Here is a 26,423-nt window from a genome sequence, read left to right on the forward strand (position 1 = left end):
TTCTGACTATACAATTTAAAAAATTTAAAAACATTAATTAATATACATACATGTTATATAGCTAGGAAGGAGTTATATAAAATACAATTGAAAAGTACAGTTACATATTTATTTTCAAAAGACTTTTACATATACCTACCAACTTATATATATACCCAGACGGCACACCGGTTCGATTTCAGCCGGGCACCTGTGCACAAAATGGCGCGAATTTCACCTGCAGGGGGCTCGAGCCCAGGGCCTGCCGGCCGGGCTGGGATTCAGCCGATTTGCAAGATTGCAAGGGTGCGGGATTCGCGTTCTCATTGCGTGATAATACAAACACGGGTTTTTTCAGTAGTCAAAAACGCCAGATAAAGGTCAATCTAGGCAGCAATCGCCCTCAAAGGTCTTATTTATTAACTTATTATACTTTTGTCGGTAACAAGGGAGACTGTTACGCATTTGCAAAGTACTGCCACATTGATGCGACCCGCCCTGTGTCGCGCATGCGCGAGAAAAGTTGGGCTCAATCGAAGCACTGATTGGCCACATTAGTGTAATACCGTGCTGCCCTCTCAAAAACAGGCTGAATCCCAGCCCGGCCGGCAGGTCCTGGGCTCGAGCCCCCGGCAGGTGATATTCGCGCCATTTTGTGCACAGGGGCCCGGCAAAATCGGCCTGTCTGGGTCTCGACGTAGCTCCAAGCGTTGTGTTTGCCCGTAACCTGTAGGTCAGGGGCTCTGCTAGCTGGGTCCGGCGGTAGGCTCGGTCAGACTGTGCTGTCTGGGTAAGTATATACAATTTACAATATACTATTGATATATATATTTATTTATATACTTATTATCGATATAGTGATGATGTGCACTATGTTTTGATACACATTTGGAAGGAACATATTTAAAAGTAATGAAACATGCTCTTCAAATATGTAAAAAACAATTTGTTTATAATAATTGGCGATACCATCACAAATTAACTTTCAGACGTTGCATTTGATGCTATTTTTATTTTCATAACGACCTGGAAAAATGTATGTGAAATTTAACATTTTCTTTATAAAACAATTGGGGGTTTGAATTTGAAACATTTACAATGAAGTTTGAATTTGAATTCGAGATGACAACGATATATCGATGTTTTCACCATATAATTTTCGATAGTGAGATACTTTCTCATTGGATCACATTGGATCAAATGCAAAATGTGTAACAACACCTTAACCTCTTAACTCGCAAGTCTCTTAAATTAGGCAAAGAATTAATTTGAATACTGTGTTCCAAGAGCATGTTCCGTTCAAAATAAAAAGATAACGATTTTGTTTTTACACTTGTAGACTACACTTCTGATGAACAAAATGCAATGGGCAACTTTCGTTCAACAGTGCAATTATGTAAATAAATGTGTATACAAACAATCTTACAAATACTAAAAAGGTATAGACTAAATAGAGTGCCCGAGTTTTAGATAAAACAAATCGAACGTTTCAGAACGAGCAGAACTGGACAAGCGAATTGACAAACGAACACAAATTTTTGGATGCTCCATTTGATTCAAGTTCGGTTCGAAAGACTAAGGTACCGGCTGAAGAAAATTTATCAGCCTAAATTATTTATTTCTTAACTTTGGTATTTATTCTACGTACAATTACGATTTCTACAGACGAATTTTAACGCATAAAATAGGTGTACGAAAGGATAATCACGTGGCGAATCAATCTGACATTGTTATTTTGACACAAGTCTATTGCTAATCTGAAGGAAATGTATGTATATTTAAAATTTAAACAATAATATCCTAGTTTACATATTTTGTGACAATTCTATGGAAATCTTACCGTTTTAAAATTTTTAATTACACATTAATTACGGATTATGAACAACATTATTTCGTATTGATTATAAATTATATCTAGATGTTTAAGTGTTCGATAACGAAATTAAGTTTCTTAAAATCGTATGTTATATATTTGGACGTATCATTTTAAAACGTGAATACTTCTTTTCTCATTTTTAGTGTATACGGTTGATAATAAAATGGATCCAGTATCTAACATACTTGGTATCGATAAAGTAAATATGGATGGAAAGTTAATTGTAATTGAAGAGCGGCACAACAGCAATGCGAATTTTGTGTTAAATTCAGTTATCCTCAATACGTTAAGTAACAATAATGGAATTTGTTTCATACTTTTTCATAATACCTTCAATCATTACCATAATGTGGGTATGAAATTTGGCTATAATCTCAAAGTTTTAAGGGCCGAAGGTAAGGTTCATATTATAGAGCCAATGAAAATCATTGGATCTAATTTGCAAAGTAGAAATAACGAAGAGACTGAAGTAGCATCTGATGTCATTAGTGACCTAAGTGAAATTTTATTTAGAAGTACAAAAAATGAGTATTACGAAATGAAGAAATCTGGCAATGTAACCATTGTAATTGATGACCTGAGTCACCTTTACAATTTAGGATTCACGTTAAAAGACTCTATGTGTTATTTAAAACTTTTACGATCGCTTATCGAATGTGACAATGCGTCTCTTTGCATTGCAATACATACGTACGATAGTAAATTACAGAATTGCAGCGCTAATGTAGCTGTTAATATTTTGAAATATATGGCTCACTTATTTGTTATGATCGATTCGTTGGAAACAGGATATTCCAGCGATATAACTGGTAAAATAACAGTTAATTGGAGAATAGATCATGTAAGAGCAGAGCATAATTGGTCAGAGATTTCAAGATACATGTACAAGGTGTCAGATCGTCAAGTAAAAATTTATGCACCGGGACAGTAATTATGTCAGTATAAAATACTTACATTTAATGTGGTTTTTAATTTTGTTATTATTATTAGTATTTATATGTTGGAATACATTAACGCGCGCGCGTATGAAAATATGTTCGAGAAAATAAACAAATTAATAGACAACCACCTACAAATCCATGTTTTTTTTTAACACATGAATTAATAATTTTTTAGCTTTGTTATTGTCCTAACATAGATCGTGCGCGTCTTATAGATAAGACGATTTATTGCCGAAAATCTTGAAAATCTGCAATTTTTACCATCTTTAAACGTTTGTAGGTCATTGCAACGTCGACCGATTTTGACGAAATTTTCAGAATATGTTTAATTGACACAGATCTACAAAATGTATTTTTTAAATTTTCAATATAGGCCCGCATAAAAAAGTTAAAAATTCAACTTTTAGTATTTTTTCAACAATTCCGATCAATTGCAATTTTTGAAAAAATTTCTTTTCACATCCTTTAGTAAACTAATTGTTCTAGCTTCCCAAGAAAGTTCAAAGTTCAAATCGTATAGTACAATATTTAAAAAGTTATCGTCTTCTTTAGAGCGGTCTTAAATTTTCGTCCGCTACTGTATATTGACAGGAATGTACCGAAACAATCTCTACCGGACAAGAAGATTCCAGGAGTGTCCTACGAGTTTCAAAATATACACAAATACACTTGTTATGCATTCATTTTTCAGAATCAAATCATATAAATTTTTTAAAATTCTGCGGGGTGCTCAAGGTACCCCATTTCATCGAGAATTATACTATACTGATTGTGAGTCTAATCGTCGCGCATGCGCGTGAAATGTTGCGCATTTCTGAAATCACAGAATGGGAGACAATGGGAATGGGAAAGTGTGTCGAGTGAGCCACGTGCAGGAGCGTTTTATGTTTACTTTTCCTTATATTGTTCAAGTTCTACATATACAGTGGCTCACGAAAGTATTCGAATGCCCTTTAAAACAGAATAACTTTTTTATAATTGTAACAAACGACCTGATTTTTTATAATCAATTAGAAGCACTGGTTTATGAAATGATATGCAGAAAAGATTTTCCAAAAAATTATAATTTACAAAGTTACATGCAAAAATAAAAAAGGCATTTTTTAAACTTTTTTATTAGGGCCCTTAATGAAAATTTAAAATATGTGTTTTGTAGATCTATGTTAGTTATACACATGCTGAAAATTTCATCGAAATCGGTTGACGCAGGAAAAAACGACACGCATCGAAAGATGTACGTTTTTGTGGATTTTAAGCAGAAACTGATAAAAAATCGTGTAAAACTACGATTTTCAACATTTTTAATCGCTTGTAGCTCGTGTGTATGTTAATCGATTTTGACGAAATTTTCAGTAATCAAATTTTATGTATGATAGATAATTTATTATTTGTGTATATACGTGCGATTTTAAACGTCCCTATAGCAAGGTCTTCAATCGATTATGTCAATGCTGTCATTGAAAACAAAAGGGGAGGAGATAACTATGAAAGCATTGGAAAGTCATGGCAGGTTGCCAATGAAAGGGGCAGCTGTCATCGCTCTCTGTCTTTTTTAGGTGCGTGCGTAGTGCGCATATACGTGTGACCTAAATGGTCAGCTGACTATGAGTTTAATTAGCACGCGTCGGAAGTGTGGAACTTCCAATTTTCAACTATTATTAGTTTCGAAAATTAAACTCCGACTTGTTAATTCGTGACAGCGGTGTAAGGCTGTTAAAAACTGTCTTGTCGTAGTTATACCTTGAATTTCAAGGTCAACATTTTTTGAATTGCATCCTATTGTATTACATAACATTTGTGTTATTATGTTAGATCATTATTTATTATTTGAAGAATTTTTTAAGTAAATAAATTTTTATTTTATAACAGTTTGAGAGAGAGAGAAACGGTTATTTTGAGAACCGTTTTAGTCCTTGTTTTAAAATTGTTTTCTAGTAACCGATTGACTTGAGACTGATGGCTCCTGTGAGGGTTTTGTTCCTCGCAATGAGTACTATACGAAAAACAATTTCGACCTTGAAATTCAAGGTAAAGGTCAATTATGCGGTCCACTTTTTTAAATAGCTCTCCACCGATCCAAGGGTGTAGAATTCGTCTATGTTATCCACGACAAAACATTTCTTAACACCCTGTATACATGCCCCGACTGTTCCATATTTTGGAGGTATTTACATGTGCTCTGTTTCCACTCAAAATATTTCGACGTCTATATATAGATCTCTTGCACGTTACTTGAATAGTCTCAAGGAACACACTATGTATATTTGTTCTACAAGACATACGCATGTATATATATATATGTATATCTACAATCTACAGACCTACGTATATGATGTCATTCACAGGAGAAGTCGCCTTGGATAGTCAGCTGATGTGGCATCATTTTTAGACAGTTCCTTTAACGGCAGTAAATATAAGATAAGTAATATGTACTGTAACTATTATCTACGATACCTGTTACGGAGAGGAAATTAGTACAATTATTTATGCATCTCCTTATACAACAGAAATTTGCCTATCCATTAGCTACTTCAATATTTAAAAATTATTTCGTTAGATCGTTAACGCAGTTGGAAGAAAATAATTGTTTTCTTGCTCGTTGGTTATATTACACATAAATGAACGCGTACTGTGATGACTAAATGTAATGTGTAGTATGTCTCTAAATTGATAAAAAGAGAGCGTGTGACTAGAAAATTAGGTTATGACTTTTTCCATGCATAGTATGTAGAATTGCATTGCGTGTATACTTGCATACTAAATGTAGAATAATATGACGACGTAAACGAACTATATTTATATTAAATACAAAATTAATGACACGTACACGTAGTATATGAAAAGATTTTGTAATAACAATGATGTTGTAATAACAATAATTGCTCGAATCTGCTCGATTTTGGACAGCGCACCTTGTCGACAGTTATTGTGACGCAGATGTCTGGCATTCTGCTGGCAGCTCGGTCCTGAATTCTGCCTTCTTTTAAGAGGACAGTACCAAATTCAGGACCAAGTTGCCAGCATTCTGCCGTTAGCTTGTGTTATAAAATTGTTGTTATAAAATTATATAAAATTTAGTCACGATTTTGTATGTACAACAAGTATTGTTAAGTTTATTTTCGTTAGTTTTGTTACATATGAATTATAAAAGAATTAGAAATCTTTACATGCCACATAGAAATGCCCGAAATTGAATTACCTCTGATACGCGACATTTTGTGAAATGCACACAGTTCGAACATATTTACATATTTCGAACGTGTTCATCGATAACATATAATATGTACATGTATCTTCGAAAAATGATGTTTATCGTCATCTTAAAGTGACCTCGACGTGACATTGCGAACATGTAAAAAATTCTGGAATAAATGTAATCATTTGCAAAATCAATTCTGTCAAGTGATTTTAGCCTCGACAAAAAGAGGCGATATTACACGTGGCTATCAGCTGATGCGTGCGCCTTCGTGGTTTCCAGACCCAGTTAAATGATGTGGTGCGTTTCGTCAGATAGGAACGAAACTTTTTACAAACAATGATTTAAACGTGACGTGTATCGTATCGTGTCCGTAGAATATAGTAAGTTTTATTCTTTCCAATATATTTACATATTTCCCTATTATAAATATTCGAAAGTTTATGCATTGCACTTGCCATTATTTATTATAAAATTGTGTATAATGGTTCCTTCATAATTTACTGCATTTTTCATTCAAACATTAAGCAAATCATTCTTTCAAATTAATTTTTATTTTATGATTTCTACGCGATTTGTGTATTACACTTATTTAATAATTTATTAAAGTGAGCAGGGTGCACTTACATAATGTTGCTCGTACACTTATGCACTGTGCATATATATTTACATGTATGTGTAGTACCACATTGAAAGCAAGGGCTTTTCTGTCAAATCATGATTAAATGCATTCATTACGAATGTATATAGCAGTATTTCTTATTTGGTAACAAGCAGTAATTGTTTTGCGTGAATTCACAAGTGTTAGTTATAAATGAATTATTATTAATAAATACAGTATACTTAAGAGAACAGGTAAGTCTAATAATTACTTATGTTCTGTACATTTAAGTTATACAGGGTGTCCCACGCAACTGGAATAGGCTGTACCTCCTAAACGGTTGGGAATAGAGGAAAATGTTCTAAGAAAAAGTTGAATGGCATCAGACGGTGCATACTACGCAACTAATTTTATGCACTTTTGTGCATTGGTGCATCAAAAAAATGCAACTGCACTTTTTTTAAAAATGGAAACCTACATTTTTGACTGCACCAATCAATGCAGTTTGTTGTGCTCTACATAAAAGTACTAACATACTTATGCCCTAAACTTATTTGTTAAGAAGTTATCGAAGCTAAAAGTTCACTGAATTATTTCGGTCTCGGCAAGTGTTCCGGAGTACCTATGTTATGTTCCGTTATAAATCAGAGAACTTTTAGCTTGATAACTTCCTAACGAACAAGTTTAGGGCACAAGTATGTTAGTACTTATGTAGAGCACAACAAACTGCATCGATTGGTGCAGTCAAAAATGTAGGTTTCCATTTAAAAAAAAAGTGCAGTCTGATGCCATTCAACTTTTTCTTATAACATTTTCCTCTATTCTCGACCTGTTAGGAGGTACAGCCTGTTCCAGTTGCGTGGGACACCCTGTATATTTTATCTGTCTGTAGTTACTAAATATATATTTTTTCCGCTTTGTTGCAAAGATATAGAACATGAAACAATGGCGGACAAAACAAAGAAATTGTCACGTTGGTATTTCGGTGGGCTCTCCTCTGCAGGTGCTGCTTGTGTCACACATCCCTTGGATTTGTTGAAGGTAGATGCGAAGATTCATATTAATTCTATTTTAGTTTTTAAAGGCACACAATATCCTTACATATGTTACGAACAAGTATCATTGCAGGTACATTTACAAACGCAACAAGAAGGCAAAGTATCTGTAATAAGATTAACTACCTCTATAATACAGAAACAAGGAGTTCTAGCTTTATACAATGGCCTTAGCGCTTCCTTGCTTCGTCAGCTTACATATTCCACCATGAGATTTGGAGCTTACGAAGTAAATTTATTTTACATATACATTTCTCTGAGAAAATTAATTTTGTGCCCGAGTAACTCGAGAAAATTAATTTTGTTCACCTTTCGAATGTAGGTAGGTAAACAAACATTCGAAACGCCCGATCGTCCTATGCTATTTTACCAAAAGTTATTACTGGCTGGTTTTTCCGGTGTTATTGGAGGTGTTCTTGGTACACCGGGAGACGTGGTTAATGTACGCATGCAAAATGATATAAAACTATCGCCAGAATTAAGAAGAAAGTAAGAATTTACAGTGCCGGAACTCAAACTTTTGATTTGATTGGTTAATGTTGAATATTGTTTCAGTTATAAGCATGCTCTGGATGGGGTGGTGTGCATAATTCGACAAGAAGGTGTACCTAAATTATTCAGTGGTTGTTCTACTGCGACGTTAAGGGCTGCGTTGATGACTATCGGACAACTAAGTTTCTATGATCAAATAAAAATTATGATGTTGCAGAGTGGTTATTTTGTAGATAATCCTCTGACTCACGTGTTATCTAGTGTATTTGCAGTAAGTATATGTTAAACGATAAAATACTATTTAAAACATGTTTAAACATGTATATACGTTACGTTTTTATATATAAGAGTAGACAGCGGATCTTTATGCAAAATAAGAAATTTTCTATTTGCATTGTAATAAAGTGGAATGAATTAGAAATTTATTTTCTTTTAAAATAAGTTGAACTTAATAAGTTGAATACAATATAACAGTATTTTAAAAATCTTCTAATGTTATTACTATTTTAACTTACACTTATTCATTTTTGTCATAAATACATAAAATTATGTAAAGTCTCCAAAGTTCGTTTAAATTTTTGTACTAATCCGATACTAAAAGCTACTCGTCAACAACAAGTAGTAAAAGATACTATTATACTGCTATTATACTTTATTTGAAACATGTTTTGTTTCGAGGCATCGTATTCATATTGAATTGTTGTGTTGCTAATGAACTATTTGTTGAAATCCAAGGGTGCTATAGCTACAACACTCACACAGCCATTAGATGTATTGAAAACTCGTGCAATGAATGCTAAACCAGGCGAATTTAAGGTAATCTTTAGTATACGTATACATCCATAAAAATGCTGTATTACATAAAACTCTTTTACAGAATCTTGCGGATCTATTTTTTTACACCGCAAAGCATGGACCATTGGCATTCTTTAAAGTAAGTTTACTTATTTATTTATTTATTTCTGTTCTACTAACTTGTAATACTAATTATCAGTATACATTTGGAAGTACTGATTCGAAATACTATATAGAATTCTTTGAACAGTTCATGTAGACACACAATTTAGTGCATTCACCTGTAAGAGCTATAAATAGGAATGTTCACGATGAAAGCTACATTGCAATAGTCTCTTTATATTATTATATACACACTTATTTATTAATAGTATCCATTTAGCGAAGGAAAATTAAAACAGCACAAAAACAATGATACATGTATTTTTAATATTTTTTTATATGCATATATGAATTTTTCAGTTCATTTAGAAAACTTTTTCAGAAATATTATATTCAAATGTATACTAGACTATATGAAAAGATCATAGTTTAAACAAATATAGTTTTATTACAATCCTTAAAATGTAAAAATAATAAACAAAGAAATCTAAAAGTTATATTTTAGTATTGTGTGAGAATGATCTGGATTATCTAGATAATGAAAAAAACGTTCGTAATTGATTGTGATATGTGATTGTCGTACGATTCTAAAAGTGAATTGATTTTAATTTTTCTTAACCATTTAAATGAAAACATTCAATTCTGTATTAGAAATTGAGTGTTTTTTATGTTACAAATTGACTTGCCAGTAACTAATAGAACTAGTATTACTATTATGTATTAAATTGCTATGATTTAGCGATAAGATTAGCAATGCTTAAATTTGTACATATGTATTTTCTCTGAAACGTCTAATGTAAGAACGTTATATTTTATACAATAATATGTCGGTTTTAATTAGTAATTTGTAATAAAACATTTATAGAATGCTTTGCCACAGTCATAGACATACTACGTTTGACATAGATTATATTTTAGATACTGTACTTTTGTATCTATAACTTAGTGTCAGTAATAACATTCAGAGAGATACTGTTTTTACATGCAACAATTTTCCACAAGATCTTCTTGGATCTTCTTAGATCACTTAATGTTCATCTGTTGTAATAATAGTTCTTGTATATCACATTCAAGTCTATTTTTCGAAAGAAAATAACGAAAGTCTAATAATAATAATTGTACATCTCACTTCTACGTTGCAAATCGTAAGTAATAGGAGTGAAGTGGACAGCTATTATGGTTTTAGGTATCTTCATTCAAAAAACAGACCATAGTTTCAGGTATTGGACTCGTGTGGTACTAAATTTCTTTCCTTATTGCATGTTCCTTTCACACTATGCATGTAACATTTAATCCATGAATGCTTAGACAAATTCATTTGGTAGACATTTTTGTTCGTACACTAGTGTGCATTCTACCTATTTTATATTTTACAGCTTTCAAAGATTTTATAATTTATTATTTAGCCTGCTATTTAAGATTATGTTACTTATTATTATTACGTTGTATGGTATGAATTTTTTCTGAATTTTTTGTTTGAGTATTGACAAGTTGTTTGTTCCTTGATAAAATCTTTGTAAAGAAAATAAGTTAGAAAATAAGTTCCAGAAGCCATATGATATTCGAGTTTGAACTCATTTCATTAATCAACAGTTAAAAAAGGCAATAATGATAATGAATTGTATAAAAATAATATGAACAAACACAATTAGCAAGCAAACGATTAGATATGCAACATTTTATATTGTATGACATAGTAGTTTTGTAATACATATATTTTACTTTTCTATATTATGTTACATATATATATTATTATTACATGTATATATATTGTTGTGTATATATGTGTATCGTTAGCAAAGTTATAAAGCACAGTTAAATAATGTGTGTTGTTACAACCACATTTAGACTACCTTTTGTTGTTATAAAACGACAGTAGAATATCACTGTGTCGGAAATACCACTAATTTTGGCTTATGCTTTTTGGTTACACACGTTCAGTACAATCACCTTGAATATATTCAAAGTTACTCAAACATTATCTAAATTCAGCTCTTTACGTAAGTTGCGTACGTGCGTGTTCAAACACGTGATCCATCGTTTATTAGTTTCTTTTGCTTGGGATACATAAATAGTAGCGTGCGTGTACCGACGGTTGCCTTACGCATTAAATTTTAGCACGAGATCGCTGCTTAACAAATCGCTTTTAGTTTCTCAAATGAAACTTCATGCTGAATCAGCGTAATTTTAAATATTTACATGAAATAGATTCTTCATTCTTTCATCTTAGAAAAATATTTTTATATCGAAAAATTTTAGAATAATACGCAGATGGAATATACATAAAAAATTTGGAATTTTATTTGTTTAAGAAAGTCGAAACTTACATACAAAGGGAAAGAGGAAAGATACACCGGCGCTATGATAATGAGCACTGTGAGGTTATCACCCAGTGGTTACTATTTACGTATAAAGATATTTAACAATGATGACCGGAAGATTCAACTTGATCACCGGTCACCGCTTGATAAAAGTGTTGGCTTATTTGTTAATTTCATGCTTTCCGCTTTCAGATTCGTACTCATTGTCAGTCCGGCTTAAATCCCTATCATAAATCCTTTGAAGTCCGAATGGAGCCTACCACCCGCTCTTAATATCTGTTGAGGGGATAATCCTGTTTCTAAGTTTGTTTTGAGGCGATACACGTGATTATTTTCTTAAGTCTTACAAACAAATGTTTCGAAGAAGTGTTGCATGGTGTCAATGGGGTTATAATATTACTCGATACACGTCACGAAGGGGTTGCAGCGGATACTATAATAATAATATGTTATTTAGTTTATTAAACAAAGTCGTAAAATATACGTTCAAAACAAGTCGAAGAATGGGAATTAACCTAACTTTCTACTAACCCGGTTTCGAAATATCACGGTGCAAAAAGTGCGACAATCCTCCTATAACATTATAATCGTAATTATATCGTCAGGGTACAGTTACGGTAGAGATCTTTGCGACATTTATACGGAGGGAGTACTGTATAGGAGGATTGACTGTACTATGCTAAAAGATAGTGGTGCAGCGCATATATGTATTCGCTTTTTATCATTGTTACCGTCCATTTCTGTCGTCAATGTAGAATTATTCTAAAGTGGAAGTTTATTCCGAAACAGCAATTGAACGAAAGTACAAAAATTTTAACTTGTATTACATGTTTAATTAACATGTAAAAAATGGAAAATGTTATTGTGGAACATTTAGAATCGTATTAGCGGGAACTGTGATCTTTTCATTTCAAACATCGTAAATTATATGAATTAGTCTAAAAAAAATGTTAATCATTTTCTATTCTAGGGTTATGTACCTGCGTTTATCAGATTAGCTCCGCAAACTATTCTCACTTTTGTCTTTTTGGAACAGCTGAGGTCCAATTTTGGATTTTACCCTACCAAAAATTCAACTGCATAAACATTAATTATTTTCTGGAAGCACAAAATATTTTTATACGTTAAGTCATGGAGGGTTTCGAACGCTCTCTACAGAAGCTGGCTATAACGTTAATATAATCTAGATATGGGCAATTGAAGAGCTTGAGTAGTTTGAAATTAGTTTAATATGTTCATCATCGACAGGGAATGAGTTCGATGATGAAACTGGCAATTTTTGTTTCTACGTTTTTATAGAGGTGAACTTTTCATGGACCACGTGTTTCACTGGTAACTTTTTCCGCTTGATAAGGGAAAAGCGTAAAACATCTAAACAGACATCACCCTCCATTTTTTAGATAGTACAATTGCCAAACAGTGAACAAATGTTAGTGAATTTTTCTGAAAAACGCGTGAAAAGCTAGCCTTTCAACATGTATACGTATGTTCTGATACGAGGTGACAGTTACAGAATTTGTTTTAATCATTGTAGTGCAAAAGCGATCGTTAATTTAAATTAAATTGATTTGTTTTAGTTGTTTTACAAATTCAATGTCGTGGGTTCTCTATAACTTTTTTTTTCTAACGAATTCTCGGATGAGGGAATGATAGGAACTATTTTCTATGAAGTTCGCTGAATTTTTGTTAATCGGAACAAATGGGTATTCCTGGACAATCTTTACTTCCCAATTTTAGAGGACGAAACGAAAAGTAGATGTTGTTTTCCAAGACGATTGACAGGTACTGTTATAATAAGAAGGAGAGAAGTGGGTTTTATTAAAAATCAACGCGACACATGATATAAATTTTGTCAGAACAAACGAATTATTTTTTCTTTTTGCGGTAAATCTTGCTAAAGAATTTAAGGACAATAGCTACGACAATATATCGCTACGGTGAAAGCATAAATTTTGTACTGTGCTGTGAAACTTTTATTACAGCTAAGATTTGCAACTAAAAATTCGAGAAAATTTCTTGACATGCATCTGAATAGTTTTATACAGGGTGTTCGTCAACAAGAGAGAGAAAATTTGAGGGGTGGTTCTTCGTCACGATATAAGACGAAAGTCTTTTTAGTTATTAATTAGACTGCGGATTTTATGCATTTCTGACAAAAATGGGCACGTACAATTTAAAGCAGTGGATGTGTTGAAAATATTTAAGGACATCGATGTATTAGTTTCAGCTTAGTAGGATAATTAAAAGGAGAATACCATTTTTATTTGGCTCCTGTGTTCTGCAATCAATGCGAACATTTTTTATTTTGCATTTTATTTAACAATGAAAAATCCGCCTAAAGTATTGCAACCCGAACAACAGAGGTGTACGTTGGGTAATCATAGTATCTGTCCAATGTACACCTCTGTTGCTCGGGTTGCAGTACTTTAGGCGGATTTTTCGTTGTTAATAACTGAAAAACGAAGCCAAAATCCCAATTTTTTTATTCTTCATTTTCGTCTTATATTATCACCGAGAACCACCCCATAAATTTTCCCCCACCTGTTGTCGAAGACCTTGTAGACATTTATCTGAATATTCTTCGAATTTGAACTTTTTAAATGACGAAAATAATTGCTTTCCCGATTAATGGGGAAAGCTGAAATTTCACATGCAAATTTTTCTTTGTAAATTATCAAACGAACCATCATCGATTTAATTGAATTCAACGATACTTTTGATCTGCACGTCCGATTTAAGCCTTTACTTAAACACTTACAAAACCAGACATTCTATGATATTTTACTGTTTAATTAGTTTTGTAACTTTCAGGTAGCTTTATGTAGCCATAAGAATATTTTCTGAAATGTGTGAACAACGCTACATCTTCTTAATTGCAGAATCGGCTTCTTAACATTACGATACTATTTTTTTAATTTTGGAAAGTGTACTCCATTTATCTCAATTTGAAATGTGATAAGATATGTCTGTAATTAATCCGTTAAGTGCGTCCCGTTTTGACAAAATCCATTGTGCGCAGTGTGGCCAGATTGAGGTTGAAACAAACCTCATTCCCTCTCCAGGCTCTCCTTTATCTCCACCTTTATCCCCTTCCACTATTCTATTCCACCGTTCAGTCTCCCGCAACGAGTCTCCCATTCGCCTCACTCTGCCTCACTCTATTCTCGTCGCGCAGTCGCGCAACGTGTCACATATTGCTCTGGTCATCAGAGAGGGGGTACTTGTATTCCCCTCGATTCCTTTTCGATTATCCCTGTGTCTGGTAACACTGATTGTGCGTCACGTGATATTAATATTTATACCTCAGACGTTGAGTGATACTATTGAAATGAAGAATACTACGTGATTTGTGACGATATTTCTAAAACTGAAACTGTAAATATGAATTCAGTAAATTAATGAATGTGTGCCACGATATGTATATTTTCTAGAAGTCGTATAGTAGAGTATACATGCAATACTGTTACTTACAGTTACTACTAAAATATTCTAGCACTAAATCACTTAAAGGGTTAAAATGTTTCAATGATTATTACTTTGTTAAAAACATTTCAGTTTATTAGACATTCATTAGTAGTCGGTTTGGATAAATGGAGTCATGTTGTATTTATGCTGTTATATTATTTTTATGTTTTGTATAAGTACATAGGGAGAAATTGTCAAAGATATTTATAACTTTTCCAGACAGCCGTCTTCAACCGTAAATAATTATATCGATAGTGTTAGAAAATTTGTACCTGAAAGAATGTGCGTTGTAGATCAAAACTTTGTTTATGTACACGATTTGTTCAACCATTTAGTAATGTATGAAAGTTTAATCAGTGATTGTTAGTTATTAGGATGCTCCAGAAAATATTGCGTGTTTTAACTCGGTGTAATTTTTATTTTAAATCAGAAATTATCATTGAAGGAAAATATTGGAAATGGTCGATTCTTCATCTTGAGAAATTGTTTTAAATTTATATAACCAATATTCTATTGAAAAGTGTTTATTTATTTATAAATTAGATTGTTTTATTACGATGGGCAAGCAGTTTCAAGAAAAATTTGTGCAATATTTTCTAGGATATCGCATTTCTAAGATATTGTCGCGCACACAAGGAATATCGTTTTATTATTTTGATAATTCTGTATTGTTGAGATATCAAAAATTGATACTTGTTACTGCCTTTCTATAGGCGACGTGAAAAATAGTTGCCGTACAAAATAATACATTCCATGCAAACGTTACTATACTATACTTAAGTACTAGTATGTACAGTACATAAATACAAAACTTTGTACTAACCTACTAAATTGAATGACATTCGAAGAAATATTTTTACAGTTTGAGAAACTTTTGATGAGAACATATGGAAAGGTATTTCATGCGTATTTTATTTACCACAAATTATTTTAAAACAAATATATTTATGTAATTTACGGAAATAAATGAAAAGAATGCTATTGCAAAGAGAGAGAGAAACTTGTATGCTTTATTATTATTATTATCTCCTGCAAAGGTTCACCAAAATCGGCCATTGATGTACGTTGTAGACGATATGGTAATTATTCATTGAAATATGTTGTGTGTGTGTGTTGGGTAAATAACAATGAACAACTTATGACAACCTTCGTTTGCGAGATAAAATCGTTCAAATTTAAACACCCATAACTTCTGAACCCATGAATTCCTAACATTAAAACTAGGATTTTCGGCATTTCCTCGTCAAAATCTACAGGATTACATAAGAAAGAGGCAAAAATGTCTGGTTACCCAAGGTACAGTGCATCCCTGACATATACAATGTACGTAACAGTAATCGTATAGCTCTATAAAATTACATACAATTTAAATAATAATAGTAAATAGATAAGATTAACAAGATAAATATAAAGATTAACGGATTAATTATTTTACAAAATTCTTTATTTAATACTGTAGAAGAATGCTACTATAAGCAGAACAAAATTGTGTAAGAAAAAAGCATGACGTACAGCTTAATAAATCTCATGATATCTAACTAACGATGTGACATAATTTCAAGACAAAGAGTTCAGTACTATTGATAGATGAAAATTTAAGGATTCCTCGATTCAATATTTTATGCTGATAATACAGAAAGAATATGGAGTAAATTTCAGCTTGCGGGACCAAAAGTTTTGAACTTTATAAATACAACCCCGTAGATTTTGTCGAGAAAATGTCAAAGATACGAAAGTTATGCGTGTTTAAAGTTGAACGATTTTAGGCGTTTCTTCCAACTGTCCAATGTTATGCTCGCTGCTTTCCAACATGGCGGCGCCCGATTTTTGGCATTTTCTCGACAAAATATACTAGATTATATAAAACCAAGTCCACAAAACTTTAGGTCCCATAAGGTGAAGTTTAACCAGAGTATGAAATACATATAGTTATGTTAAAAAACATTTATATCCAGATGAAAGACCAATAAAAAATATTGAATATAATAAAAGCAACAGGGAATACAATCCTGCTACGTCTATCAATCCATTGAGCAATTTCTTGTGGAGTCATTGTTGTGAAGTTATGTAACTGGGCCAGAGTAGCTCTTCTCGAAAAAGGTTTCGGCGGTGGAGTGCTGTTCACGGTCACGATGCTTCCAACGGAGCATTCTTGGTCTTTGTCTTCATCGATTTTCACAGACGGTATGTTGAGTGTGCTTGGAAAACTCTGTCAAAGGAAAATATTTGTTTCAGAGGCACGGTATAAATTAATTCTTTTTCGAGGGTGCCGACGCGCCCGTGCAAGAGTGTGGTGATACACGCACACAACGCTAGATCCGCATATACGTATATAAAATTACAAGGTTTACAAGAATACAAAATGACGCTTCAACATTGCAATGAGGAGTTCAGAAGCGGTCAATTGTGATTCTTAAAAGTCAAATCTATGTCTGCCCGGAGCCCAAAATGCATATTTTTACGTTATCGAGGAATAATTTGTAATATTCGGCAGATACCGCCTGTTACGAGGCATCCGAAGCAAACATGATATCACAAGATGGCCGCCACTGACAGATTATTCGTAAATATTGAGAGATTTATCGTTCGAATCGAAAAAATCGCTCTGCATCGACATAGCCAAGATATGTAAAAAGGCGGTGGTGTGTATTTTTAGTTGATTAATTAATTATTTAAACATATATTAATCTTCCCATGATGCGTAAGACAAGGAGGGTCGAACTGTGCGACATGGACAGACATACACAACATACCACTTCTCCAAAATTTGTTAATAACTAACAATTTAAGCATCAAACCTGCATAAAACTGAAATGGTAATGTAGCCAAGGCTTCGTTTTACATTCTACAATCTTAAAAGTTCACCGATGAAGTCTTTAAAGTTAGTAAATTATTTATGAAAATGTTACTTGCCAAATTATTCGAGGTTATTCGCGAAATTTCGTCATTTCCGTAACGCTAGAAAATTGTAGCCCCTCAGCAAAGAATTTTCACTTCAATATAAAAATAGTATATTAACTCACATGTACAGTGAGGTAGTTTTGGCTTGTGTAATCTCGGTCCATACTAGCAGCATTATCAAGCGATGACCAAGAACGCGATCGTTCTAGACTGGTGGTATTCTTTTGGAATTGTTTCCTTGCCAATTTCGGCGTTAGCGTTGATTTTAGAATATATTTGCTGTTCACCTTTTTCAGAGGTACATTTTTCCTACAGGTACAAAAGTGTATCGGTGATTAGTAATCGTTAGATTGCGGATGTCCATCAGAAGATGCGCTAAAATTGAATCTAAGGTTCCGGCGGGAACGGTCGAGATAGTCGCTCAGCGATTCGACCAATAGCGGAAGACGTGTAGCGCGGAGTAGGGGTATCACGTGGTCCCTACAAGTTTCTCACTGCCATCTTCTGATGGACGAGCAGTACGTGAAATCTAGCATACGTGTGTCGTACTTTCGTCTGTAGATCGTATTGACAAATGCAAACTCGACCATTGCTGCGAATAAGAATATGGTACACCCTAGAAACCAAATTTCACTGGCTTTTATATAGGAGACCTTCGGTAAAGAATTTTCGAGTTTCGACGCGAGAGTCATGAACGTCAAGATGGTGTTCGTTCCTACAAATATAAATGACTTTATTTCACAGTTTGCACCATTTCTGTGGGGCTTTGAAACATTCGTTACCTAAAACAATTCGTGGCGGACTCGCGTCCATATGCAGCCAGAAAGACACCCAAGAAATAACGACTATCAATATAGACGGGATATAATAGTCCATCATAAAGAATCCCATTTCACGAGCAAGCTTAAATGTGATACTAATCGAACTGAAGTTACCAGCTGTAGGAGTAAAAATGTTTACTGGAAATAGTTTTACGGTAGGATTTCTCGTGTAAACGTAAAAAGATACATGCCGAAATGACCGTAATGCTGTTCAGTCGTGGCATAGGACACTTCCGTTGTATTCACCCATTTGTCGACGAGCTTGTATTCGGTTAAATGTAATTCGTCGGCAAGAATTATTGGATCCAGATCCCAAATCAGCTTCATGTCGTTCGCATTGTACGTCCCTGTAGGTAAAAATTCCATTCATTCCTACACGATCACAGTAGAGTAAAATAGCTGACATCGTAGTACATAGTACAACAACAATGACATCCTACAGCTTTCGAAAATGAGCGGACATTCCTGCACGTCGAATGGAAATTTTTCCAAGCGAAGACCACAATTCAGAGTAACTTGTAACCTGTAAGACGAACAAACAAAAAAAACAGAACCATCATATTATGTTTACATTATTGTATGTGTATGAGCTATTCAAAATCGCGTAGAACATGCCACGTGGTCTCCGACCTTTTTTCAGACTCTCAAAATTTGTTGTATGTCTTGTTGTAAGCCTGAATATAAAATTTCAATGGCAGGTCTGTATTAATTTTTTAATAAACGATCTTGGAGCGCGCGAAAATATCAACAGATCAGCTTTACAGACCAGTCAAGTCTCAAAGTTCGAGATGGATGACCCTTTATTATTCGTTCAATTTATGAGACCATTGATTACAAATAAACGATTCTATTCCAAGATTTTGAAAATGCAAGTTTTAATTTTAGCAATCTACTGGTTCAAAAGTTATGCGTGTAAAAAGTTCAGCGATTTTCAGCGTTTTTTCAGTGTTAGTATGTACTCAGTGTCGCACGGTGGCACCACGAGCACGCGCTGCTACCAACATGGCGGCGCCCTTACCTCTCAAGTCCGTTTAAAATCGCTCAACTATAAACACGCATAACGTTTGAAGTAGCGAATTTCTAACGTTGAAACTTGGACTTTTGATGTTTTCTCGACAAAATCTACAAGATTATACAAGAAACAGTGAAAAATGTCTGTCTAATGTCTTATATTTATATATTTATATGCATTTTTAATAGAGGTGTGCGAGATCCCGGTCGGGGCGGGAATTTCTCGCGGGATCTGGACGGAATCCCGAGTCTTTCAGAATCCCGAAACCATTCGGTTTCCCGAATCTTCGCGGGATCTTGTATATTTTCGGGAATCCCGAATCATTTCGGAATCTCGCACACCCCTAATTTCTAACCATTTTTAACCATCCTATCCTATAAAGTCAACATCACAAACCTGGTATTTAAAGTAACCATTCCTGACGAGTTCACCGAAACTAGTAGATCTTTAACATTGTTCCCGATTAGAGCTGAACTACGTTCATTGGAAACATACACCGTTGGAGTCCATATTATATCGTGCGCAGACCGCCCGCCGTATATCTGGTTTAAGTCAGGTGCGATATCTGCGAATTTTAACCTATCATCCAAGTATCTGTACTGCAGTATCATGTAAACGTCAAATTGCTGTAATCACAGTGTTTAACGTGCATATAGAAAAGCCAACTTTCACACATACTAATTATTCGTACGGGCATGGCCGTCTTTAGTACAGACCGGAACATGTGATGTGGCAACAGTGCGTACAGAGAGAACATCATCAGATATAACGCGACCAACTTCAAGTCGGACTGAGACAACGTTGCCAAATTGACCATGTTCCGGCCTGCACTAGAGACGGCTGTGGTAGGGGAGAAAGAAAATTAAAATCGAACGAAAGTAACGTTGCAAATAATTCAAAGTCTATTACAGCAGGACAGATAAATTGAGGCCCGAGGGAAATAATTCAAATATACAGTAAGGAGCATAACTGGTTCTACACACTTTTAATCAGAATAATTTTTTTATGAATGGACCAAACGACTTCAATTTCTCTGTAAGGCGATTCAAATAAATCTTGAAAAGGATCCAAACTAGGATCGAAACGTTGATTTTGTTTGATAATTAGCAAAATTGCTTCATAATTCGTAATAAACGATCGAACCGTTGCGCCGAAAGCATTTAACATTTATTAACAGCAAATATGATCGATAGAAGAAACATATTTTTCTCTGTAAGGCTAGAAGAATTAGTAAAAATTGATTTTTACTACTTTTTTAGCTGGGGCCCAATAACGAAAATTTAAAAGATGTGTTTGGTCAACTGGTATAAATTATATACGCTTTGAAAATTTCATTGAAATTAGTTAATTGGTTTACGAATTATAAACGATCAAATATGATAAAACTTGCCACTTTGTGGTACACTACAAATTATCACTTTTGATTGTTTATAATTCGCAAACCAATTAACTAATTTCAATGAAATTTTCAGAGCGTATATAATTTATTTACGAGTTGACCAGACACTTCTTTTGAATTTTCTTTATTGGCCCAGCTAAAAAAATAGTAAAAATCAATTTTCACTATTGTTTTTCACAATTCCGTCCAAATGCATTTTTCCAACATATATTTTACACATCATTTACTAAACTAATTTTTCTAGTCATACAGAGAAATGGTGTGGAATCAGTTATGGTCCTTACCGTACATTATATTTCAAAATAAATTTTTTATTTTTAAATATTGATTTCCTTTTATAATATAATCATTTTTAAACGCATGTTTGTTTATAATCGGGAAAACTATAATCGAAGCTCATACGCTTATGATTTAATAATACAGGGTGGGCCGGAGATCGTAGTACAACCGGGCAGGGGGTTTCTAAGATTCTAAATGCAAAAATAAGTCGGAAAAAGAAATAACATTTTTTCCGTTGACTTCTCGTTTTCGAGAAAATCGAGTTTAAAGTTCCGCCAGGTTCACGTGCTTTAGTATATGTAGGAAGTAGAATTGGTTGATCGTGGTCAGACGCGTCAGACGATTCGTATGCAATGGCACGTGTATTCGCTGCATTTTCAAGCTCGACTTCCTCGGAAATAAAGCTTTAGATAAAAAACTGTTATACCGAATTGTTTCATACTCTTCTACGTAGAATCACCCCCTGCCCGACTATACTACGATTTCCGGCTCACCCTGTATAAATGTGCAAATAATATCCAGGGTGTCCCATTTTAAATTCCCACTGCAAGTATCTCGAAAAACGAGTGAAATGAAAAAATGATTTAGGTAGAAGTTGTATGGTTTCATTTTTTATTATACAGGTTGTGAAAATAATACTATAGATCTATGACAGTTTACTACAGCCAAAGTTTGTTCCAGATTTTACAAGTGAGTTGAGTAGGTACACAATTATTACGTCACTTACCAATGTTTTAGCCATGTTTGACTTTATCGTGTAGATGTAGGCTCTGATGTAGACTTTAACCGGGTCCGTAGCATTAATTTCTCCATGCGGTCTAGCCATTTTGTCGTAACGACAAGTGCTCGACAACTCTTCCAAAAGTTCCGTCTGTGTCATAGAGTCCCTGCTCATAGAGCTACTTAACTTTGGACAGCTTCCCAATCTAAAAAATATATACATGTAAGTCCACAAACATAATATAAAACTCGACTTGACGTTGCTTCAATTTCTTAAATGCAGTATTCTCTCCGTAACTGTCGCATTTTAAATAAGAAATTGAGCTACCCCGCTTCCATAAAAAACCGGCTCTCGTATATTGACAAATTAATAACATTCCTAAGAATTTTCCTTCAGTTTTCTACGAATGATAAAATGAAAAGGTAAAATCCTACGTGCGAAAGCCACAAATGTAGCATAAAAAGGAAGAAGTTCTTTCGAAAGAAGAGCCTTGAATTAAAATTCCAGCCGTTGCCGCGCAGAGTTCATTGTTGTTTTGTATCTATGCAGATGACATAATGTAATGCATGTGACTCCTCACAGTACGAAAACTAATTTTTCAGCACATGATGTCTAATAAGCTTGAAAAAGTAAGACCATCAATTTACAATTACAAGTCATCTCAACTATTCCCAACGTTGTTCTCGTAATATTTCCATGTGACGAAGTGTAACAAATATTCTAACGTAAATACATTAGTAACGTAATTAAACATTTTCGTTATCGGCATTTTGCAACATTATTTTTCATCATCACCGTATTTGGTAGTAGATAGTATTACAGCGCACACTTATTATAATTTCTCGATAAAAGAAGCAAACTTTGAATTTTAAATTGCTTTCAGTGTGAAATACATTTAACCAGCTTTGTTAAATATCGAAGCCATTTTTATTTGATATCTCTGCTGCGTTGTCCGTGTGATTAATCATTGACAACAAGTTCCCCACTTCTTATTGTATGTTTTTTGCCAAGAACACATGTACATGTACATACTACAGTAAATTCGCATTCTAAGTCAATTCTCGGTTCTGCGTCTTGACATAGATCGGAACAGGACACTATTTTTTATAAATTATTTGTGACATTTTTCTGATTAAAATGACACCAAACAAGATAATATTTGACCCATATTGACTGTACATGTGAAGCATAATTTATCATATATTTAACATATGCTATACAGTTTAGATAAATAACTTAACATCTCGAAAATTATGTTCTCAAAGAATTAGACTAGAATTTTGTAAATTAACGGAGCTACAGCCCGTTGGAGGTTTTCAATGGACTCTGATTTTAATCAGAAAAATGTGACGAATATCTTGAGAAAGGTTGTACAAGAAGAAAGACGAAGATGAAAATGTTAGCATCGCATTGGTGTTTTAAACCAATTTGTGTTTGAAGTCGCGCGCGGTCGTTGTTTCTCTTTCTTTTTCACTCGGTATCCTCTTCTATGTGCTAAAGTTATATCGTCAATTAAACCACTAAATACAGTTGAAATTATATCGTGTTTAGTGCGATTTCAATCAGAAAAATGCCACAAATAAGTTGTCGAAAGTCCCATACAAAAATAATGAAAAATAAAGAAGTTTTGTAATTGTTCGGCGATCGAGTTTCTTGGCCCCTCGCGGGGTACGCCCCCCGTGGAATGGGTAGGCGAAGGGACATAGAACGATCTCCTCCACTGGGCTTGTAATGGGACATAACTGTACGTAATTTTTAATATTAAAAAATTGAATTGTTCACTGAAGAAACTGAAGATGATAGAGTTTAGGAAGAAATCACTAGGAAATTGTTGGGAACCCATCTTCACAAAAAACTGATGTTACTGGTATTGAAAAATGCAAGTATCTTAATTTTTATCGCAATTATATTGTGGTTGATTCTGGAACGGTATAAATGGAAAGAAAAGAGATTCGAAAATGCAGAATCTTCGATTTTGTAACGTTTAACTGCAAACCACAGGAGGAGACTACTAATTTCAACATCTCGATCTTATCTATTCAAACGCATTAATTTATAGGATCAAACATTCGAGTGTTTGTACAAGTTATCTTCGTAGGAATGCACATTATCATAACTGAAAACAGAAGTTTCTTTTATTTTTCTATAGTACGTGCACGGTATTCCTTTGCTTCTTGCACTCGAAGAAAAACAGGTAACACATTGTTTGAACTTATTTGCATTATTATAATTAGTCATACTTATCTAGCCAGAAAGAAACATTTCGTGCTTGTATATTCACTACACCACGAATCGAGTGAAATACGATGCACTAACATATACGTCGATAATATAATATTTATTATAATGTAAAATTACTGAATCAATAAAACAGATGGCTATGTTTATGGCTAATATTTTAAAAAAATTTTTAAACTACACTGTAGTTGACCAAATCTCACAAACAATTCGAAAAATCATTTGTAATTTGATACGATTTTCAATTAGTTCAGAAAGTATAAAATTGGGAAATTAGATTTGTGTGTTGTTCTTATTAAGATTGAACCAGTTTCCCCATGTACATCGCCATGTTGAGAAATTAGAAACGTCTGAACGCTTTTAATATTTGTGTTACGTAAACCGTATTTTATATTTGCATACATTTAATAGGCGCTCCGCGTCGAAAGATAATTATAACCATTCCGTGGAGATGGAATTATACATGGACGTAGAAGTGACGATGTTACAGCTAATTATAAGCGGACAGAATTGGTAATTAGAGTAAACAGTAGAAGTAGATCTAACTTACATGGCGGACGAAGTCAAGTGTAATATTTGTATGAAATAAACAAGAATTCCAAAAGCATGATCTTTTCTTCTTAAAAACGTTTTCAGTTCCATCATCGCGGCTTCACTAACGAACTCAGACTAATTCACTGGAAACCAGACATTACCCAGCTACTTCTCCCACTTGCGATTCGTTTACAATGCTACACTCCGGCGTTTGCATATGATAGGGAACAGAAGATGGTAGCGCAAACAATAAATGCACGGTACAGCTACCTACACATTAGCATCTTTAATATGTATATCGCTCTGCGCGGCAAACGAAATTATTCTTCATATAGATTTCACTCGGCGATTTATACGATGTGGATTTAACACATTGAACTACTTTATTTTAATATTTCGTGCTTCTCCGAGTTCCCTGTACTGTTTATTTTACGAGATCACGGTTTATTTAACATTTCTCTGGAAACATGAAATCGCGAAACACCTCGATATGGTTTTGATGATTCATACTGTTCAGGATTTAAGTCGACTGGTACAGATAGCACACGACGTGTTAAAGACGTCCATTTTACGTCTATTTTAGGTCTGAAGGTCTTACGTCCTAAAAAGTAGTCTTTAAGATCATAAACAGTGTGGTTTTTAAATATCCATAATCTGGCAGTATTAGCATTGGTATTATTTGTTCGAGTTAGTGTTTTTGCTTCGATTTCCATTCCAGTTTCAATTCCAATTTCAATCCGAATTTCTATTGCAATTTCTATTGCAATTTCAATTCCAATTTCAATTCCAATTTTAATTTCAATTTCAATTTCAATTTCAATTTCAATTACAATTTCAATTTCAATTTCAATTTCAATTTCAATTTCAATTTCAATTTCAATTTCAATTTCAATTTCAATTTCAATTTCAATTTCAATTCCCATTTCAATTCCAATTACCATTTCAATTCCAATTCCATTTTCTATTCCAATTTCTGTTGCAATTTCAATTCCAATTTCAATTCCAATTTCAATTTCAATTTATTTTTATTATTTTTATTTCGATTTAATTGCAATTGTTATTTTTATTACACTTTTTATGACAATTCCACATTCGTTCTTCTAATAAAGCTATTTATTAAATAGTTTAACTTTAAACTCGTTTTTGTCGAAAGCTAATTTATTACAATATGTGCTTGGACAGAGAAAATTATCGAATCCATTTCCGTGTATGCAGCTTCATAATTTCGATAATTATAAAATGAAAAACATAAAATAGGCAATTTACGTTATAAAACATTTGCGTTTAACAAATTTACTTCTGAAAGTTCACCTAATCATAGGAAAATTCTGCTCAACTATTACAAGTGTTAAGTCAGATTATGAAGTATCATTCTAGGACCTTTCTAAAATTTTGTATAAATTTTTTGAAGATCTCTTCAGTATATTATTTGAAACTAAGTGATCCAAATGTTCTAAAGAAGTTAAAAATATGTTGATATTTGGAATTTTAGTGTACAGTTAAGAGTTGAGCCACTAAATGTGTTCACAGTTTCATTTTAATCAGAAAAATCTCACAAATAAGTTGGTGAAAGTCATATAAAACAATAATGAGAAATAGAGAAGTTTTGCTCAATGGGAGGGGATATTCGTTTTTCTTAAATCGTACGGTTTACGTTCTCTTAGATCAAGGCTTTATTGTAAATGTTTTTTAACT

At 33.5% G+C, this 26,423-nt stretch overlaps 3 protein-coding genes across 22 annotated transcripts; 2 read left to right on the forward strand and 1 right to left on the reverse strand.

Moving 5' to 3' along the window:
• The first annotated feature begins 586 nt into the window (after positions 1 to 586).
• Elp6 (Elongator complex protein 6) lies at positions 587 to 2,931 on the forward strand. 15 transcript variants are annotated; one of them, XM_076432607.1, is made up of 5 exons: positions 587 to 769; positions 1,319 to 1,418; positions 1,473 to 1,559; positions 1,645 to 1,747; positions 1,999 to 2,931. In XM_076432607.1, exon 5 carries the CDS (start codon positions 2,019 to 2,021, stop codon positions 2,784 to 2,786), a length of 768 nt encoding a protein of 255 aa, XP_076288722.1. In that variant the 5' UTR covers positions 587 to 769; positions 1,319 to 1,418; positions 1,473 to 1,559; positions 1,645 to 1,747; positions 1,999 to 2,018; the 3' UTR covers positions 2,787 to 2,931. The 15 variants fall into 15 exon arrangements, with proteins under 15 accessions (XP_076288722.1, XP_076288724.1, XP_076288721.1 ...); XM_076432609.1 differs by having other exon boundaries at positions 1,319 to 1,375; positions 1,450 to 1,559; XM_076432606.1 differs by having other exon boundaries at positions 1,319 to 1,375.
• A 1,688-nt stretch (positions 2,932 to 4,619) lies between these two features.
• On the forward strand, positions 4,620 to 13,830 carry Dic1 (Dicarboxylate carrier 1). 6 transcript variants are annotated; one of them, XM_076432591.1, is made up of 9 exons: positions 4,620 to 6,375; positions 7,522 to 7,634; positions 7,722 to 7,877; positions 7,971 to 8,137; positions 8,204 to 8,411; positions 8,876 to 8,956; positions 9,018 to 9,074; positions 11,350 to 11,432; positions 11,551 to 13,830. In XM_076432591.1, coding segments are annotated over exons 2-9 (849 nt in total). In that variant the 5' UTR covers positions 4,620 to 6,375; positions 7,522 to 7,538; the 3' UTR covers positions 11,552 to 13,830. The 6 variants fall into 6 exon arrangements, with proteins under 6 accessions (XP_076288706.1, XP_076288705.1, XP_076288704.1 ...); XM_076432590.1 differs by having other exon boundaries at positions 11,350 to 11,413; XM_076432589.1 differs by having other exon boundaries at positions 11,350 to 13,830.
• On the reverse strand, positions 13,793 to 24,962 carry LOC143213079 (pH-sensitive chloride channel 2). The gene is made up of 9 exons (XM_076432585.1): positions 24,745 to 24,962; positions 21,963 to 22,161; positions 19,954 to 20,183; positions 18,986 to 19,068; positions 18,737 to 18,892; positions 18,507 to 18,662; positions 18,274 to 18,439; positions 17,847 to 18,033; positions 13,793 to 17,032 (listed from the first exon to the last, which is right to left on the reverse strand). The coding sequence occupies exons 1-9, from the start codon at positions 24,837 to 24,839 to the stop codon at positions 16,769 to 16,771; spliced, it is 1,536 nt and encodes a 511-aa protein (XP_076288700.1). The 5' UTR covers positions 24,840 to 24,962; the 3' UTR covers positions 13,793 to 16,768.
• Positions 24,963 to 26,423: the final 1,461 nt, after the last annotated feature.

This window comes from Lasioglossum baleicum, chromosome 10 (genome assembly GCF_051020765.1).
Source record: "Lasioglossum baleicum chromosome 10, iyLasBale1, whole genome shotgun sequence".
Taxonomy (NCBI): domain Eukaryota; kingdom Metazoa; phylum Arthropoda; class Insecta; order Hymenoptera; family Halictidae; genus Lasioglossum; species Lasioglossum baleicum.

Coding starts and splice junctions, on each gene's coding strand:
- Elp6 (XM_076432607.1), top strand. CDS start 2,019: ATGGATCCAGTATCTAACATACTTGGTATCGATAAAGTAAATATGGAT.
- LOC143213079 (XM_076432585.1), bottom strand. CDS start 24,839: ATGATGGAACTGAAAACGTTTTTAAGAAGAAAAGATCATGCTTTTGGA. Junction 18,440..18,506: donor TCCGCCACGAATTGTTTTAG/GTAACGAATGTT, acceptor TTATATTTGTAG/GAACGAACACCATCTTGACG. Junction 17,033..17,846: donor AAAACTACCTCACTGTACAT/GTGAGTTAATAT, acceptor TTCCTTTGACAG/AGTTTTCCAAGCACACTCAA.
- Dic1 (XM_076432588.1), top strand. CDS start 7,539: ATGGCGGACAAAACAAAGAAATTGTCACGTTGGTATTTCGGTGGGCTC. Junction 8,138..8,203: donor TCGCCAGAATTAAGAAGAAA/GTAAGAATTTAC, acceptor ATATTGTTTCAG/TTATAAGCATGCTCTGGATG. Junction 9,075..12,328: donor GACCATTGGCATTCTTTAAA/GTAAGTTTACTT, acceptor TTTCTATTCTAG/GGTTATGTACCTGCGTTTAT.